The 19220-nt window shown below is 44.5% G+C and overlaps 1 protein-coding gene across 6 annotated transcripts in view; it reads left to right on the forward strand.

The window, feature by feature from the left end:
• Positions 1-19220, forward strand: part of agap2 (ArfGAP with GTPase domain, ankyrin repeat and PH domain 2) — a 49944-nt gene that overhangs the window by 16575 nt on the left and 14149 nt on the right. For 2 of the 6 annotated variants that reach the window (XM_084366567.1, XM_084366568.1), the window contains exons 1-2: positions 4892-5188; positions 18983-19041. In XM_084366567.1, the coding sequence (XP_084222693.1) occupies positions 5026-5188; positions 18983-19041 (222 nt within the window). In that variant the 5' untranslated portion in view covers positions 4892-5025. Of the gene's footprint in view, positions 1-4891; positions 5189-11344; positions 13765-18982; positions 19042-19220 lie in introns of those variants that run through there. The other 4 variants (XM_084366564.1, XM_084366565.1, XM_084366566.1 and 1 more) reach the window with 3 other exon arrangements.

Genomic DNA, 19220 nt, shown 5'->3' on the forward strand with positions numbered 1-19220 from the left:
TGTGTTACAGTAATGTATTACTTTTAGCAGTAATGGAGTAATATAACACATTACTGATAATATTTCAGTTATATATTACTACAGTTTTGTCTCGCAACGCGTCACAATCTGCGTTAACGACTGAAGTGAAGCGTTTCTTGTTGGTTTTTTTAAGAACCCATCAACACCAACATGACCGTGTTAATATAGGATCTGTGTGTTTAATAATAATAATCTTGTCATGTCATTATAGGCTACAATATAGAAGGTCTGTTGTGTTTCATGTGACTGAGCCTACAATTAAAAATATTCATTCCTATCTCATAATATCTCAGACTTTGATCCTTTGTCTGCCTGCTCATCAGTGTCCAGGGACGTTCATTTATTTAAAAATATCTCCGCTATTTAATTGTTCTATAGAGGTTATTTGGGCATTTTTCGGAAAGTAACTAAAAAGTATTGTAATAAGTAATGTATTACTCTACACAGACAGTAATATTGTCATGTCATATAATTATTTGAAATGAAGGTAACTAGTAATATGTTATATATTGCATTTTGAAAGTAACTACACTGGTAACAAGTGTTTGAACCACATCTGAGGGATCATTGTCATATTGTGCAATGCATAATACATACAGCTGTACCCTGTATTTTGAATGACAAACCTTTTGTGCAGGAGTCCCAGTGTGTGTGTAAGCACAGTGCAGCGTGTGGTGATGACAGGACTCTTACACAAGGATTACACAATAGGCTCAGTAATGCATCAGGGAGACGTGAGAGACAGAGACACGTCCTGTTGTTTGTTCACTCATAAATTTGACCCTATTGCCATCAATGCTGAGTAAATAATAACCCTTAATTTAAACACGTTACACATTTCTGTCTCATACAAAGCATTCATTGATAATAACACTCCACCAATGCTCAGAGAGCTCAGAGAGCCAGAACTAATCGGTCACACCCTGTTTCTGTGGAGCGATGAGCAAACATTATCTGTTGCATCTAATCTGTCGCTCACTTGTGAGATTTCACAGTCTACCTCGGTGGTTTTCAGACCTGTTACAACGAAGCAGCGTCTACTTGTGACCTCACATCGCAGGTGACAGCCTTCATGTCGACGCTGTGTTTTGAGCCGTTCAACCACAGGGTTTCAGTTTTAAGTTCCTGTCCTTTGTGCTGCTGGTACAGTGGAACAAAATCCTTTAACTGCATGTCTTTAAGTCATTAGTATTTGATTTTTGTAGTCTGGTACCAACCTGGTGCTGTACTTGTACTGGAGGGTTAGCGAGTTAGCCTGCTGAATAGGTAGGCAATGCAAACAAGTGAGCATGCAGGATATAGTGTCATACACTTACACTGATGTAATGAGGTTACTGATGTGGAGGCAGAGGGACAGTATGTGCTGGGGTCTGGATTAACACAGACTGCATGTCATGTGCTGCCATGTTGATCCTGGAAAAAATTAAATTGTTTGTGAGCTTCATCACGCAGCGGCTTTAGACCAGGAAGTTATTGTAAACAAACATTGTGATTGGTTTCTGTAATGCAAAAATACATCTGGTGGTGATCGGCTGAATCAGCAGCACTGTGTGAACTTGTTAGGGACAAGTATTCATTGCAAAAGTTACATATTCATATTTTTTACTTAAAAACAACATGAGAAGGGACTCCATCCCACCCAGACTCTACTTGTCGATGAGTGGTCACTGTGTCACATTAACGAGAGACGGTGGGAAGTAGAGATATGAGGAAATGATGTAAAACTGATCAGCTTCACATGTAAAGGCTCTGTTTGTATGAGCGGAAGTGGCTTTGAGGGCAGTTGCAGATTGGCAGACAGGAAGTAGGCCGCACAGCAGGTTTCATCCTGCTGCCATGGCGATAGCTGCTGAGGGATGTTGCCATTGGTTGCCCCGTGTCCAGAGGCTGACTGATAAATAAAATCCACCACATACAAGACGCCAGGAGGTGAATTTTTGCCCCTCAGAGTGAAATGAGAATGAAAACGAACATCGGCAGAGGAAGTCGTCCTCGACAAAACACACCGACTGACACAGGAAGCGGAGGAAGATATCTATCACCTAGGCGATCATGTTCCCCCACACCCCATGACTAATGCTGACGAAAACACTAAACTTACTGTGAACCAAAGTCTGCATTTACTGTTAACGATTTTTCCTGTTCGTCATATCAAGAAATGCATTAAAGCATCCTGAAAGTCAGACTATGCACCAAATCCTGATAGTAGCGTAGCCGACAGGTAGTGTGCTGCTTTCTTCTCTAAAAGCAGCAAACAGAAGTCCATCACAGAGAGCATGAAGAAGGCTGAGCTTACCTTGAATACTGTGGAGGTAAACTTTCAGGCCTGAGCGCAGCTGTTGATCCGCAACTCTTTCAAACTGCTTGGAAAGTCTGTTGATTGCACTCTGGAGAGATTCATGCCTCTTGATCTCTGCTTTTATTGCAGTGGAGTTGGGCGATTTACTGTTGCTGTTCATCCTGACACATGGATCTGTTGTAAACTGAAGCAAAGTGCTCGCTTCAGCCCATTTGAACTCCCGGCTGTTTGTTCCACGAGATGAGTCCAACTTCAGAAACAGAAGCAGCAGAGAAAGAAGCGGTGGCTGATCGGGGTGTCTCTCTCTCTCTCGCTCTAGACCACAAAAGTCAGCTCACGACAATGTGTGTCTCAGTTTCCTCTGCAGGTTTGAACTGAACGATCCACTTCCTTATTTCAAACTAAATTCTTCACTGTAGCAGCTCTGACTGCTGTGGTGGCCACACCATTGAAAAGGCGTCTGCGGCTGCTATTTACCCGACATAACATGATCTTCAGCCACCTGGAAAGACTTAATAATAATAAAAACATCAGAAAACCTGTAACACTGTGATCACAGTTGATGTTTCTGTCTCATGTAGTCTGTTCCTGACTGTGACATATCCACTGATGTCAGACACACAGAGAGGATTACATGATAACTCTACATTGGACTTAATGCATACAGTATTTGCACTGTCCCCTGATCAGTGACCCATATTTACAGATATCAGTACACATAATACAAAGTGCAAAAAGTGTGGTTAGCGCCCGGTAATCTTCTGGGTCATCTGATCCTTCGTTAAACTGCCTTTGAAGCACACAGCACATATTTTGCATCTTGACCCGACCTCATATGTACATTATACAGTATCTAGCTAAGGCTAACCTTCATTGGCTAGCCCTAATAACTTGATCTCAATGCCAATCTAACATTATCTTATCCACCAGTCTTCCAAAAAACTAATATTGAGCAACGACTTTGGCATGAAAACATTCCATGAATCATGAATCTTATAAAAATAAGTTTCAGTATGTTATATAGCTATATTACACTATGTTAACTATAAGTTAGCATCATTTATGTCTTTAGCATTTTAGCTAACATCATCTTTGAAAGAAGCATCTTGGCTACAAAGTATACACTGACGCCACCAGGAAAAAGAACATGTACTGTGGGTTGAAATCAGCTGACTACGACTCATATTTATGGATCAAAATAAACACATTTTCCAGGGTCAACATGATGATTAACCTGGATCAACATTAAAAAACATGAGCAAGGGTCAACATGGCCCTGGATCAACAACATGAAATCATCCAAGGTCAATATGGCGATGATGGTCCAGAGTCAACATGATGATGGTCCTGGGTCAACATGAACGCATTTTCCAGGGTCAGTATGACAACACTAGCACCGCAATCGCCAAAAAAGTTTTGACTGGGCTTTAAAACAGTTCAACTATAATGCTCCAGTTTATTATCTTGATGAATTATGCTCACCAAAGCAGAATTAGGGCTCCTATATAATATTTACCCTTTAAAGTTAGTAAACAATGTTCCAGCTTTGTATTAACTTGATATGACGAGAGGTCTCGGTATGTAAGGTCAGTATGCAGAGACTTGACTTGAACTGTGTGCCCTTTATTGGGTCAATGTCTGTGTAATAATTTGAAAATATATAAGTATTAGTCGGACTACATCCTTAAATGTTTGACCTGAGCTCCGGCTCCAGTCGTGTTTAAGCTATTAATGCATGATGGCATCAAAATCTGGTAGGCTACCCAAAGTTGGAGACCCTGCAAGAAGTGTGTGCTTTGTTGCTAGCATGCTGTTAGCAGATGACGTTAGCTGAGATGCTACAGACAGAAATTATTATAACTTACATAGTGTAATACCGCTTTGTAAGACTTTTGATTTATGATAAGCAAAGTGTTTGCTACAAGAGGTTGTGTGTAAGGCTGGTGGATAAGCTAATGTTAGATTGGCATTGAGATCAAGTTATTGGGGCTAGCCAATGAAGGTTAGCCTTCGCAGATATGATGTAGATATGAGGTCGGGTCAGGATGCAAAATATGTGCTGTGTGCTTTGGTGATGGACAGATTCAAAGGCAGTTTAACGAAGGATCAGATGACCCAGGAGATTACCGGGTGCTAACCACACTTTTTGCACATTGTATTATGTGTTTTGATATCTGTAAATATGGGTCACTGATCAGAGGACAGTGCAAATACTGTATGCATTAAAAATGTAGAGTTATCATGTAATCCTCTCTGTGGGTCTGACATCAGTGGATATGTCACAGTCTACATGAGACAGAAACATCAACTGTGATCACAGTGTTACAGATTCTGATGTTTTTATTATTATTAAGTCTTTACAGGTGGCTGAAGATCATGTTATGTCGGGTAAATAGCAGCCGCAGACGCCTTTTCAATGGTGTGGCCACCACAGCAGTCAGAGCCGCTATAGTGAAGAATATAGTTTGAAATAAGGAAGTGGATCGTTCAGTTCAAACCTGCAGAGGAAACTGAGACACACATTGTCGTGAGCTGACTTTTGTGGTCTAGAGCGAGAGAGAGAGAGACACCCCGATCAGCCACCGCTTCTTTCTCTGCTGCTTCTGTTTCTTAAGTTGGACTCATCTCGTGGAACAAACAGCCGGGAGTTCAAATGGGCTGAAGCGAGCACTTTGCTTCAGTTTACAACAGATCCATGTGTCAGGATGAACAGCAACAGTAAATCGCCCAACTCCACTGCAATAAAAGCAGAGATCAAGAGGCATGAATCTCTCCAGAGTGCAATCAACAGACTTTCCAAGCAGTTTGAAAGAGTCGCGGATCAACAGCTGCGCTCAGGCCTGAAAGTTTACCTCCACAGTATTCAAGGTAAGCTCAGCCTTCTTCATGCTCTCTGTGATGGACTTCTGTTTGCTGTTTTTAGAGAAGAAAGCAGCACACTACCTGTCGGCTACGCTACTATCAGGATTTGGTGCATAGTCTGACTTTCAGGATGCTTTAATGCATTTCTTGATATGATGAACAGGAAAAATCGTTAACCGTAAATGCAGACTTTGGTTCACAGTAAGTTTAGTGTTTTCGTCAGCATTAGTCATGGGGTGTGGGGGAACATGATCGCCTAGGTGATAGATATCTTCCTCCGCGCTTCCTGTGTCAGTCGGTGTGTTTTGTCGAGGACGACTTCCTCTGCCGACGTTCATTTTCATTCTCATTTCACTCTGAGGGGCAAAAATTCACCTCCTGGTGTCTTGTATGTGGTGGATTTTATTTATCAGTCAGCCTCTGGACACGGGGCAACCAATGGCAACATCCCTCAGCAGCTATCGCCATGGCAGCAGGATGAAACCTGCTGTGCGGCCTACTTCCTGTCTGCCAATCTGCAACTGCCCTCAAAGCCACTTCCGTTCATACAAACAGAGCCTTTACATGTGAAGCTGATCAGTTTTACATCATTTCCTCATATCTCGACTTCCCAACGTCTCTCGTTAATGTGACACAATGTGTTACTGTCAAACTCGCTCTGGTTCTCGTTCCTGTGTGCAGCCTTTTAGTGTCGAGACAGCACATGTGAGGTAGCAGGTGGGAGATGTGTTCAGACCCTTTAACCCAAATTTGAGCTTTACCAGCAAAATGCTCTTAAAGTATCGAAAGAAAAATGATTTGGTCCCTTTCAGAGTGATAAATTATGGAGCCTCCGATGATCTGAAAGGTTTTTTCTTGTATGTGCACAACACACAAGTGATGAGAAGTAATTTATTCAAGTACTGTACTTAAGTAGAGTTTGAAGTACTTGCAGTTTACATGAGTTTTTGCTCTTTATACTTCTCCATGACATTTCATAGAGAAATATAATACTTGTATTTATCTGACAGCTTGAGTTACTTTTCAGATTAAGATGTTACATTAAAACACATTAAAAATATAAAATCCAACAAGAATCAATCACAATTGTTTTGGTTAATGACCACTCATCAAAAAGTCATGTCTGGATTGGTTCCCTCATCATGTTCAAATTATGCATGTAGGACTTTTACTTTGAAAACTTGTGTTTTTGCTACTATTACTTAGAAGCGACAATTGCTGGTGTAATTTTGGACCTTACTGCTTCCCATAGATCCAGTATTGCCTGTGTGACGTCAGTCAGTTGTCAGTTGGCAGCTTTGCCTCCGTAACAACACCATACGAAAGCGATTTGCACCTGTTTTTAAAGTTTCATCGTCCGCTGTTATCGGTCTTTTCCTTGTTTGTTCGGCCGTGACCGTTAACAGTAACATTTACCGTTTACTCACAACGCTAGCAGAGACCAGGAACTGTTATGTCACGTGTGAACCACCCTCTCTCTCTGGCCGACCGACCACTGCTGGGTGAAGGCGTCACCAACTGTGAGCCGCTTGAGATATTTTCCAGGAAAGTCGGCAGAAAATCATGTTGATGTTACAGCGTCTTGTGAGGGTGAACGGTGTCTCTGTCACACAGCTACACATTGTTACGGACCTGGAGTTTGTATTTGAGACGGTGGTGTTGCATTTAAAACCTGTGGGGGGCACCAAATCGCACAAAATGCACATTTCTACATAATGTTGCTTTAACAATTAACTATAAATTAACCATTTATTAATGATGGTTATTATAAAGTGTTTGAAGGATGCTAGTAAAACAACACAGTAAGCACAACAGAAACATCTCAGACTGAGCTGTACTGTAAAGTTACAGATCTTACACATTAAAGTGTGTTTTCACTTTGTGGCTCCACAGGAAGTTGCATGTAATCTGATGATCGGCCTCCGGTGATGTCACTCAGAGGCTAAATTGCGTTGTGGTAGTTCAAACTACTCAGAGTATTAGTTAGTAAGTGCAACTTCCTCTGGAGGCTTTATACTACTTTCTCACATCATCTGAAGCACTTCCCAAGAACCTGTCAACACACATTAATGTGTAAAACTGGTGGAGTTTCCCTTCGAGGTCGTCACCTGCGATGTGACGTCACAAGTCGACCTAGTGGCTTCGGTTTAACGGTCTGAGAAGGTCGAGATCTGCTGAGGATTTCTCACAGCTGAGGAACAGATTAGATGCAACAGATTAAAACAGTCTGCTCCACAGAAACACCGTGTGACAGATTAGTTTTATTGTAGTTTATGTGTAGTGTTGTTATTATCAGTGGACACAGAAACATGTAACGTATCACATATACATTGAGTTTTGTTGTTATTTACTCAGCAGTGATGGCAGCTGCGTTTGGGTTTTTGTAGTTATCCCCCAAATGTGACATCAGTGCACCAAAACAATGAACCTCACTGGGAAATTAATCATATTAAATTAACTTATACAACGATATTTTCGATATTTGTGTTATAGCTGGCCAACTGATATGTCAGAGTCAGAGTTAATCTTAAAGTTAATATACTTTGAGGTCAGACTGGGTGGAAGAAGCTTCATGAATTAACCAGTTTACCTTTCGATTTAATGTGTTTATTCATTACCTCGTTACTGTTTACTTCACTGTCTGTGAGCTGAAGGTTGATCAGCTCCCTGATGGTTCTCTGGTGATGCTTTGAGGTCTTTTTAGGATCTGGCGGACCTTGAAATGCTCAGAGAGGCATCCCCTATGTGTAAAAAAGATTCAGTTTCCTCTCTTTTTTTTGTGTAATTAGGCTTCTGTAGTGAGGATCAAAGGCAGCGAATCCTCCGCGGGGCCTGGATCTGTGAGCGTGGAGTTCACTGGTGCTAAAAACAGAGCCACCTCTCTTTTTGGACTTAATAAACGAGTGGGATGTGGTCGACGACTGATGCTGTGTGCCAAGGAAAGGATGGGAGGGGGAGAGAAAAAAAAAAAAGAAAGATGGAGAGGGAGAGGGAGAGAAAAAGGGTGAGGTGGAGCTAAATGAAGACATTTAAATGTGAATCTGACTGGTGTGGTGTTCACTGCAGCATGGCAGCAGAGTGAGCGATTGAAAGGGGGGAAACAGAGAGGACGGCTCACAGTGAAGGAGAAATGAAAAATCACCCAGCATGACCACTGCCCTTGGCCAGTGTCCATCTGACAGCGCCCACCCATGGGTGTCAATGTGTGTGGGTGGGTGTGTGTGTGTGTGTGTGTTGCAGCGTTGTCTGTATGCATGTGAGTCTCTCCACACACGCTCGGAGAAAGAGAGGGGAGTGTGTGTTTTGCTGTGAAAAGTGAAGACAACCCGATTTTCTTGGTTTTTATGTGGGTGTCTATTTCAAAATAATTAGATTCACCGTGCAGCACTTTCAAACTGCAGCAACCTGACGTGCACTCTCGCGCTCACACAGGCGCGTCGTGTCCTCACGCTTGTTGAAAATTGATTTTTTTACACATGTATAACGTCACTGTTTGGGGTTTTTTAAACAGCAGCTCAGCTCTTCCTCTCTGAGCCTTTTTTTTTTTTTTAATTTATGACTCTTCCTCTGTGCGTCGGGGGGCTGCGGTCGCCGTTTGCTCTCAGGTCGTGCATTTTTTTACCCTTGAGCCAAAGGCGGCTGTCAGAGGTCTTTTGTATTCAGTGAGAGTAGTTATTGCCCTCTCACTGACTGTGGATGGGAGGGGGAGCGGGCCGAGCAGGTGGACAGTCAGATCGTGTGTTATGAGATGATGGTGGGAGGCTGAGAGTGCTGCACTGTGGGGAAAGGCATCCTCTGATTTCACATCAAGGGCATTTTTTTTTTAATCAGAGAGTAATTAAGATGAAATTACACCCGGTAATAATGCAAGAGATGGACGTTTAATGGTTTTTGCTGCAGTGTTTATTGTCGTCACGCAGGCATTATTGCAGCATTTCCTCTTTATTTGCTTTCGCCTGAAAATTGCAGCGATTACTGGATTACTCGATTAGGTGATCGAGCAATCGAGTAATTGTTTGAGTGATTTTTCAGGCAAAAATTTTCCTGGTTCCAGCTTCTTAAGTGTGAAGGTTTTGCTGCCTGTCATTGTCATTTATGTCAGTAAATGAGGAGTCTTTGTGTTTTGGACGTGTCGCTTTGGGCTCTGTGGAAATTGTGACGAGCACTTTTAGATATTTTTTGCCATTTTTTACTAAAGGATAAAAAATACATAATGTTAAAATAATCCTTAGTATTGTATTTGTAACTGTGATTTAATTAAAGATGAGTTACTGTATCTTAATCCAGCTCATCTTTAATTGTACGAAAATAATCTTTAGTCGCAGCCCATAGAAATATTAGCCTATTAATCAATTAGTTGAGCGACAGAAAATGAATCTGTAACTATCGATTAATTGTTGATGTTTGAAACTTCTAAATGTGAGTTTGCTGCTTTTCTTTTTCTTACATTATAATAAACTCATTATCTTTGATCATTACATTCGATGTCACAGACGAGGAAGTCATGAAAATAATTGTTGCAGCCCTTAAAATGATCAGCTGATTAATCAAGTTGATTAGTTGAGCAACAGAAAATGAATCGATTAATCGTTTGAAAACATTTTGGTTCAGAAACCAAAATTTGCTGCTTTTCTTTTTCTTACATCAAAATAAACTGAACTGGTTTTTGACCATCTAACATTTCATGATTCATGATTAATTGATTAATCAATCCCTTGAGCAACAGGAAATTAATCTGCACTAATCGATTAATGGTTAAATTACATTTTCAAGAGGGAAAAGTCAAACATTTTGTGGTTTCAGCTTCTTGCTCCTTGGTTTTTTACTGGCGGTCAAAGGTTTGATGACATGGCGTCTAGAAAATGTTTACCAGAGGAAACCAATAATTGCTTAATTGAAAAAATAATTGGCAGATTAATCAAGCAAAATAACTGATAGTTGCAGCCTAAAAAAAGATGAGTCGAACAATCAAGTTGAGTATTTGAGCTACAGAAAATTAATCTACACTGATTGATTCATCGTTTGAGACGCAAAAAACCCCAAAACTTTTTATCGTTCCAGCTTCTTAAAGTTGAGAATTTGTTCCGTTGTCTTTGGTCTGTTGGTCGAACATTCGATGACGCGGCCTCCAGGAACTGGTGACGCAATATAATCTGGTGCGACCCAATAAGGAGGAAATCATCAGCCGATTAATCCATAACGAAAACAATCGTTAGTGTCATTTCTAACACTGTATTTTCACATTTCCTGACCCAAACATTTTTTAATCGTAGACGCTGTTATTGCATCTTAATCAGTACATCCTCATACGTCATCATATGGAGATCTGGCTGTGTGTGTTTGCATGACTTTGTTTTATTCACACAGAAAAAACAGCGTAAGCGTTCAATTCTTCTGCATTCTGCGGTCCAACCATCGATGTCCGATACGCTCTCATCCTCTCGCGCTATTGTTCGCTTCATGCTGTGAGCCCAGAGCTCACCCACTCCTGCTAATGAACACATGCCGTAGTAGGCAATAGACTACAGATCAATACGCTCACAGGAAACCTCTTTCACTTACATGTGCAACCACACACACACACACAGTCACAGACACACAATGAGACGCTCACACAGAGAAACACCATTTTGATGCAGAGATCCTGGGAGCGATTGCAATACAGAATGCACCGAAGAGGGAGGAGGAGGAAGAGGAGGAGGAAGAGGAGGAGGAAGGACGTGGAGGAGATGATTGTGCCACCAGAGCCAGGAAGATTGTAACACCTTAGCAACAAACAAGCCAAGCCTCCTACTGAGGAGGAGCCACACGAAGCCACACACACACACACACACACACGGGCAGCTGAAGACAGATGGATGATCTTGATGAAACTGTTCTGGCAGCTGTATAAATGAGCCGGGGAGCAGACGACCTGCCCAAGTGTCTTTTCCCCACCACAAACATGCATCCATCTTTTTTTTTTGTTTTTCCTCCCAGCTCCCCTCTCCTCTCCTAACCCCGCCGCTGATCTCTCCTCCTGCGATCTCCCCTCATTTACCAGGTCCAGCTTGTGTGTGTGTGCACTGCTGCTTTACCACCAGCCGATACCCGCCGCCTCCCCCACCCTCCCTCCTCTCCGGCACGCAGGGGAGAAAGATGGAGGGGAGGGGACGTGGATGGGGATGGGAGGGATGAGCAATAAAGAGCAGAGACCCCTGCACACAGTCTGAGAGGAGCAGCAGGAGAAGCAGAGAGAGAGAGAGAGAGAGGAAATAAAGGAGGGAAAGAGGAGAAGCAGGATCCTTCTGCATTGTATGGATCGCCTATTGGAACAAGGAGGGGCATGTAGAGGGAGGGACGTTGGAGATTCCTATCAGTGTGTTTGTGGGAGAGAGAAACGCAGAGTGTGAGAGAGCAGAGCTGTGCATGTGTGAGGGTGTGTGTATGCATGCATGCATGTGTGTGTGAGTGTGATTGGACTCGCTGAACCTGTGTGCGACGGTGCTCTCTATCGGGGAGCTGCTCGAGCAGTGACTCGCCTCAGCGCCTCCTCTGTGCCGGTGCCGTGTTGTCATGCTCGACGCCTGATGAGCTCAGAGGACACAGGCTGCCAGGGAGTCAGCGAGAGGGGCGTGATGGCCGGACGCGCCCTGACTCGGTCATGCATCTCCAGATATCCGCCCGGGCTTCTGCTGGCTTCTCCTCCCGATCCCCTTCAGCCCTCATCAATGTCCTTCCTTCCTGTGCGTCTCCGCGAGGCTGCCTGCCTTCCTGCTGCCGCGCTCTCTGAATGGATGCTGCTGTCAACACACATGTGTGGCTTGCACTGAGAGCCCATGATCTGGACTGGACTGCTTTAGGGTGACACTGATGAATTTTTAAAGACTTTTACCTTTTCAGGGGTTATTGCTGCTGTTGATCACGTTCTCGATGACGTATGATGCGGGGCAGTTGTTATTCTGATTTGTGAAGAGGATGGGACATATAAGATGGGGGTGCTGCACATAAAAATTAAGGTCAAGTAAATAATTACCATCAGGAATGAGGCATCAGACACCATAATGAAGATTCATTTGGCTCAGTGGCTGCATACAGATGCAGTGGATAGATTTTAATTGGGTGTTTTCTAGGAACAAAAGAGCTGATTGGACCGCACTGGCAGTGTGCTGAAGGTTGTCAGGAAGAGTGGATTTCTTTTCTGTGTCCCAGAGAAAAATGAAAATTTGCAGCCAGAGAAGAAATCCGTGACTGAAATTAAAATCCGAAACAAAGAAACAGGGATTTGGGGGATGGATGAAACCAGCAGCCCCTCTGCTCGCGTATCTTCCGAGGAGAAACTTAATCTCCCTCCGTGTAAGTTTATTGTCACAGTCGTGCTGTCAGATTCTTTCACATCCCAACACGCTGGCAAACTGTCAGTTGTTCATGTCGCTCTGTCTGGTTTCATTCATCTACTGTGTGTCTACTGAAGCCTGACCACATGAGCGGAGGCGGCGCCCTGCAGCAACGCACCACCTACCTCATCTCCCTCACCCTGGTCAAGGTAGAGGCTGTGGAGGAGAATGGAGGGGAGGCCAAGAACAGCACCCAGGGGAAGGAGGTGGAGGCCAGGCCGGGAGGAAGGGCGGGAGAAGAGGCCGGGGTGAGAGAGGCTCCCGCTCAGACTGAGAACGGAGCTGGAGTCGATTTAGGACAACCACAAAGGGCTGAGGATGCTGCTATTTTGAAAAAGGGCGAGTTAACTGATGAACTCAAAGATGGAGCGAGGAAAGATAAACCACCCTCCACCGATGCCCCGACTACAGGGAGTGAAAAGCCCCCGTGCAACCTCTCGATCCCCGTACCTGCTGAGAGAGTGACAGCTCCGAAGACAAAGTCTGCAGAGATCGATTTAACTCGAGTCGAGAAGACACTTTCAACCCCAGAAGCGAAGCAATGCACGACACCGTCGCTGACCCCAACACCACCGGCAGAGGTGATCGAGCCCAGTCGAACCCCAACCAGGACCAGCCTCCCCATCCGCCCGGTGGGGCAGCGTCCTGTGAGTCTGCTCAAGTCTCACAGCAGCGCAACCCCTCGCGGTCGCGACTCCAGAGATGGCAGGGAGCGCAGCCCGACCTCGGCACAGAGTCTGGACCGCAAGGACTGCCGCATGCCGACGCGCTCACCGGGCCCCTGCAGGGCCTCATGGGCCGAGGCGAGCAGGCCTGAAGGATGGAGGGACCTGCGGGATGAAGCTCAAGCTGGAATACCTCTAGAGATGGGAGGTAGCATGGCTGCGGTGATGAGAGACATCCCCAGGAAGGAGAGACTAAAGACAGGCTCGGCCTCGCTGCCTGCGCCGGCCACGCAGGCCTCCAAACCGGCTCGCAAAGGTAAAAGCCGCACGCTGGATAACAGTGACCTGAACAGCCTCTCTGAAGACCTGGGGCTGGCCCGGGAGGCCCAGCAGGGCCAGCAGGGCCAACGAGGCTCCGCGAAAGACAGGAAGATGCTGAAGTTCATCAGTGGCATTTTCACAAAGAGCAGTTCGGGGGCAGCGGGGTCATCCTCCACAGCGCCTCCTGTCTACATCCAGAGAGACTCCAGCGAGGAGGAAGGTAGGAGGTCACAAACACACACATAACATCACCGTCGGCTCTCCGGCGCTTGTCTACATCCATCACAACAAGCTGTTATCACAGACTCTCCTGCGTTCGCTTCGCTGCCAAAACAATTATCAGAGTGTAACCCTTTCATCTGTGCTCAGGCATCCATTTAAAGTGAGCGTGGGTGGGGTTGGGTGGGGTTGATCTTTTCATAGAACCACACACAGGATACATTTACAGGCTGTTGTGCCGTCACGTGCCGGGGGACATTTTCCCGCAGCCATGTGCGACTACAAATTGATGACAGATGAAGTTCTTTGATGTGAGAACCGACAATAGAAACGTCTTGGACAGTCTTAATCTAATTCCCCTCAGAGCAGCGGGCAGATTTCACACCGCTGGAGGGGTAATCTCTGCACTCACACACACACACACACACACACACTTAAGCAGCATTCCCAGCATGGGTTTAAATCTCATAATGAAGCCGAAGGGGGAGAGAGGAGCTGGCTGGCGCGAACACACATGTGCCGCTCCAGTTGGTTTTTGCCTCGGCTTTATTTGAAGCGGCTGGAAAAAAAGAGGGAAAGACATGAGGCGATATTTGTTCACCCACGTCAAAGACGGGAAGTGCGGATCCACAGCCAATCGAGAACATTTCTAATCCGGTCTTTGATAGTCCACCCACTACATGTTCTGCCACTATATGACGCTTTTTTTTTCTCCCCCCCTCCCCTCATCCCTTCACACTCTCGTCTTTGTCTCTGTGAAGCGTTTGATATAAATTCCTTCACGTTAAAACTCAATCGTGTGACATGTTTTTTTTTTTTAGATTCAGGATCGTTTGGTTGTGAGTTGCCATCGCTGCTTTTTCCCCCTCTACGCCTCACAGTGCATCTCTTTCACAAACATGTTTGCTCAAAGAGAAAGAGCGAGTGTCAGCCAGCGGGAGTGAGCCGGTGTGTGTGTGTGAGTGTGTGTGTGTGTGTGTGTGTGTGTGTGTGTGTGTGTGTGTGAGTGTTTTATGTATTCATTCACTCATTGTGTATTCACACTGTTACACATGCACACTGTGGATTCACTCAAGTAGTGAGACTAGCCCTATACACACACATACAGACAGACACACATACACACATTGACACACACACACACATACTCAGGGGCAGGAGGAAGTGTTGCCATGGCAACCGGCAGGACTGCTGCTTCTGCTGCTGCTGCTGCTACAGAGGCAGCAGTCTGATGAAAGAGATGGGTGGAGGAGGTGTGTGTGTGTGTGTGTGTGTGTGTGTGTCTGTGTGTGTGTGAGAGGCCGAGAGGATTCTGACAAAAAAAAAAAATCCAAGAAAGCCGAATGAAAGTTAGAAAATTTGGCGGTTTTGCATGTGAGCCACAGGCTACGCACGGGGGTCGTCATGCAGCTCACATGATTGGCTCTGAGCGAGGATTGTGCATAATTGGCTTTCTGTAGAAATCTGTGTGTCGAAGCAGCAGAAGGATCACACTGTCTGATCACTTCTGGCAACAGGAGCAGGCCATAAAGAGAGCTTTGAGTCAGACAAAGATAGGCAAAGTGTCTGTGGTTGTGTGTTTGTCTGTGTGGTACTGTAGGAGTTGCCCTTTTTACCCTGGGAGCTGCCTGCAGCGGTGGCTCGTATGTAAGCTCCCCTTTTTTTTTTTTTTCTCATCATCGCCGGCTGCATCTGTGCCGCGTTGGCCCGGACGCTCCGTAGATTTAGGAGCAGGCTCGAGTTTAATCATCGTCTGTCTTTGAAGGACACATCACACATTCACACCCAGAAGAGGCACTATATCTGTCAGCACGGTCTGCCAACCACCTCCCGGTCTCCTCTGTTGTCTTCCTCTTTTTCATCCCTTTGGTCCTTGTGCATCTTTTAATTTGTGCTTATTCTGTCTCTGAATCAGTTTATTGTGTCATGTGAGGGGGACGTGATCCAAACTGTTCTGGCTGTGGTGATCCTCTGAGCAAATTCTCACTAATCCGGTGAAATATTTCAACACCTGCCTGATGGACTGGCATGCACTTTTTTTTTTGCACAGACATTCAAGGTTCACAGATGATGAATCATAAAGGACAAGTTCACTCAAAAATCCTCCTCTCTCCTCACCTCCGTGCTGATGGAGAGTCGGGTGAGGTTTTTGTAGTCTATAACACATTTCTGGAGCTTCACAGCAAAACAGCGTCGCAGCATCATCCTAAACAGCTGAAGTAGATGAGGACTTGTTTAAAGACATAATGAGACAGCAGGGAAAAACATAATATGGGCGTAATTAAAGTCTCCATAACCCTGAGATCCCAAGTTTATCTGAAAAGACGTGTTTTACATCCACAGCGTGCAGGAGCAACTGCAGGGCTTTAAAAAAAAGGACGTATATCTTTTCAAATCAATTTGGGATCTCAGGTCTTCTGGAGAATTGAATTACGCTGGACGAGCTGCACGGAGACATACATTTTTTTGTTCTCGAGCTACAGCTTCAGGTTTTTTTAGGATGATGCTGCGACGCTGTTCTGCTGTGAAGCTCCAGAAATGTTTTGCGGACCATAAAAACCTCACCTGACTTTCCATCAGCGTGGAGGTGAGAAGATAATGACTGAATTTTAATTTCTGGGTGAACTTAAATGACTTAAATCATCTCATGACTTTTTTTTATTGTAATGCAAGAAGAGACTTGTGGATTTTCCACCAGAGAGACCTTCACGGTGAAAAGTACCTGCCATGACGCTCTTGTATGAAAAGTGTATGTAGGGAGGAGGTCATGGTGGATGAATGAGTCATATACAGCAGACTGGGGGCTGTGTCCTATATGCAGACATATTATTTTTAGACTTGGTTGACTCATTATGCAACAGAATCCCCTGAATAAATGTAAGTTTCTGCAAACTATGGATATGTTGAAACGTCACATTTCTTTAGGTTTAATTTTATCTTGTGTTTGCGCTGTTGTGTCGAGTTTAGGCACAACACCACCTGGTTTGGTTTATTCATTTTGTAGAAATGTCAATATGGTACATAGCCTATGACATATACGAATGTGAACATATCTGTGGACAACATTTTATCCCGCCTACAGCGCCGTGTTTTCTGTTTCATCTGTTTTTAAGCTTTTAGCTGCAGTTTGGTTAGATTTTGGCAACAGACCTACTTGGTTAGGTTCAGGAAAAGATCATGTTTGAGGTTAAAATGGACCCTTTCACAACATTAACCACACTTTTCAATAGCCTGTCTGGCTTTCTGGCAGGAAAACATCCCTCATGTGCACAACATTTTAATCTGTTGAATCCTTTTACTCCTCCTCCTTCAAAACTAACACTATTCCCACCGGCCTCAGCTGTCATTCGTGTTTAGTGTGAATGTGAAATTACTATGCATGTTAACACACTAAACGAATGGTGAGCACGGGGAATATTAAGCCCTCTAAACATCAGCACGTTTGACACAGTCACTGTGAGCATGATGTTAGCGTTTGGCTCAAAGCACCGCTGTGCCTCAGTGCAGCCTCAGAGAGCTGCTGTAGGCTCATCGATATAAACTCAGTTACAAGTTTCCTCGGTACACCCTGCTGAAACCAGTGCAGTCTAACACAACAGCGCTGTGAAGACGTACACTTGAACGACACGACAAACTGCAGCCTGCAAAATGTTCATACAGTTGAATCGACACCTCTCCGAAACTAAAAATAGTGCGGGACTGTTATGAGCCTGCATTAGTTTGAGCCACTGTTGGTGTTCCTAATAAACTGGCCGCTGAGTGGTTGTTTTTTCTGTCTCTGGATCAGTTTTAGTTTCTCCTCGGGCTCTCTCTCCGTCTCTATTCTGGTCCCTCTGAAGCTGCAGCTGGGTGTTTGGGTGTGAGCGTCACATCACATTGGGGGCACATCACCTCTTCTGCCCAGTAGGGACACGGACACAGCTGTGTGCAACCGAACCCCTCTACACCCACTGTACTGTATGTGCATGTGGTTTCTCCAGCACACACACACACACACACACACACACACACCGCACATCAAAACATGTCTCAGTTGATTTTACATTAAATGATCAGTCAACTGGAAGAAAAATGGCGGATTACAACGCTGATATCATGAAAGTTGTGACGCTGTGGTTCTTCTTAGTGTGTTTCAGGCATCAAATCCATCACAACTATGTTTCAGGGTCGTATTTTGATAATCATTTGCTATCGTTAAACCTTTTAGTCACTTTTTCAAGCAAAAAATGACATTTCTAGTTCCTGCAATGTGCTGATGTGCATTTTCCTCGGTTTTCTATCATGAACTGCCATGCTAAGCTATAAACTCCCTCCCCTTCAGGTGGACTACTGCAGGGACAAATTTGCAGGCCCACCTGGAAGTTGGCATCGCCCCGGTTCCCTCGACAAAAAGCCCATGATATTTTTTTAATTGGATTTTGGATTTTCACTGAAAAATAAACTGTGACAAAAACACGTTTGTGATACTCAGCAGGATAATCTTCACAGATGAACTCACTGAGTGGTTTTACACAAGGCTAAATGCTGTTTTACTATCTTTACAACAGACTCTGCAAAATGATGATGATCTTTTGAACTGACAAACATCATATGTGTGATTGATGGAGAAATTTAAAAAGTCTGACTCTCGCTGTGCTTTTATTCTGAAATAAGGTGAGGGAAACTGGAAGGAGGAGGACTTTAATCAAAGTTTAATCAATTAATCCATAAATAGTTAGTTCTCTCATTGATTTTAGTTTGGAGAAAAGGCTCTTTGAGGCAGCTCAGAAGGAAGAGCGGGGTCATCCAGTAGTCAGAAGGTCGCAGGTTCAAATCCCCAGCTCGCCCAGCTGCAGGCCAGGAAACTGGACCCCAAGCTTTGAGCGGTCAGTAGACTGCAGCAGGTCCATTTACCGTTCACGCTTTGAACGCCGGCTGAACTGAGGCCATATTAACGCCACACAGCTGTCCGTCATTTACGGCACAAAGGGAGCAAAGTGGATAACGAGATCCACCTCGTTGGCTCTCCTGTTGCGACTTAAAGGTTGCGTTCGTTAGGACGACCTGCGAGGCCGCACGTGTTCTCGTGGCGAGCGGTCACGTAGCAGCGGTGTGATTTATGGCTCTCCCACAAAGCCGTTATGATGGCTGGCCTTTTTACTGCACATGATGAAATTGATGAATGTCTCTCTGTGTCTCTGCCTCGCTGACTGTTTGTCTCTGTCTCTGTTTCTCTCTAGTAAATATTGCCAACAGCCAGGAGTGGACCCTGAGCAGATCCATCCCAGAGCTCAGACTGGTGAGACGGACGAGTATTTCAGTGTAGTTTTCTTCTTTAAACTACAGGGAACAAAAGCACTTTCGATGGAGGAACTAAAAGACCGTGTTTAATGTGTTGTAATGCAGTCTGAGAGTTATCTGATATATTATATACTGTAGTCGTGTGTTCATGCTCACCCTCAATTGACCTCACGGTGT

Source organism: Pagrus pagrus (genome assembly GCF_965226575.1).
Source record: "Pagrus pagrus genome assembly, chromosome: 11".
Classification (NCBI taxonomy): domain Eukaryota; kingdom Metazoa; phylum Chordata; class Actinopteri; order Spariformes; family Sparidae; genus Pagrus; species Pagrus pagrus.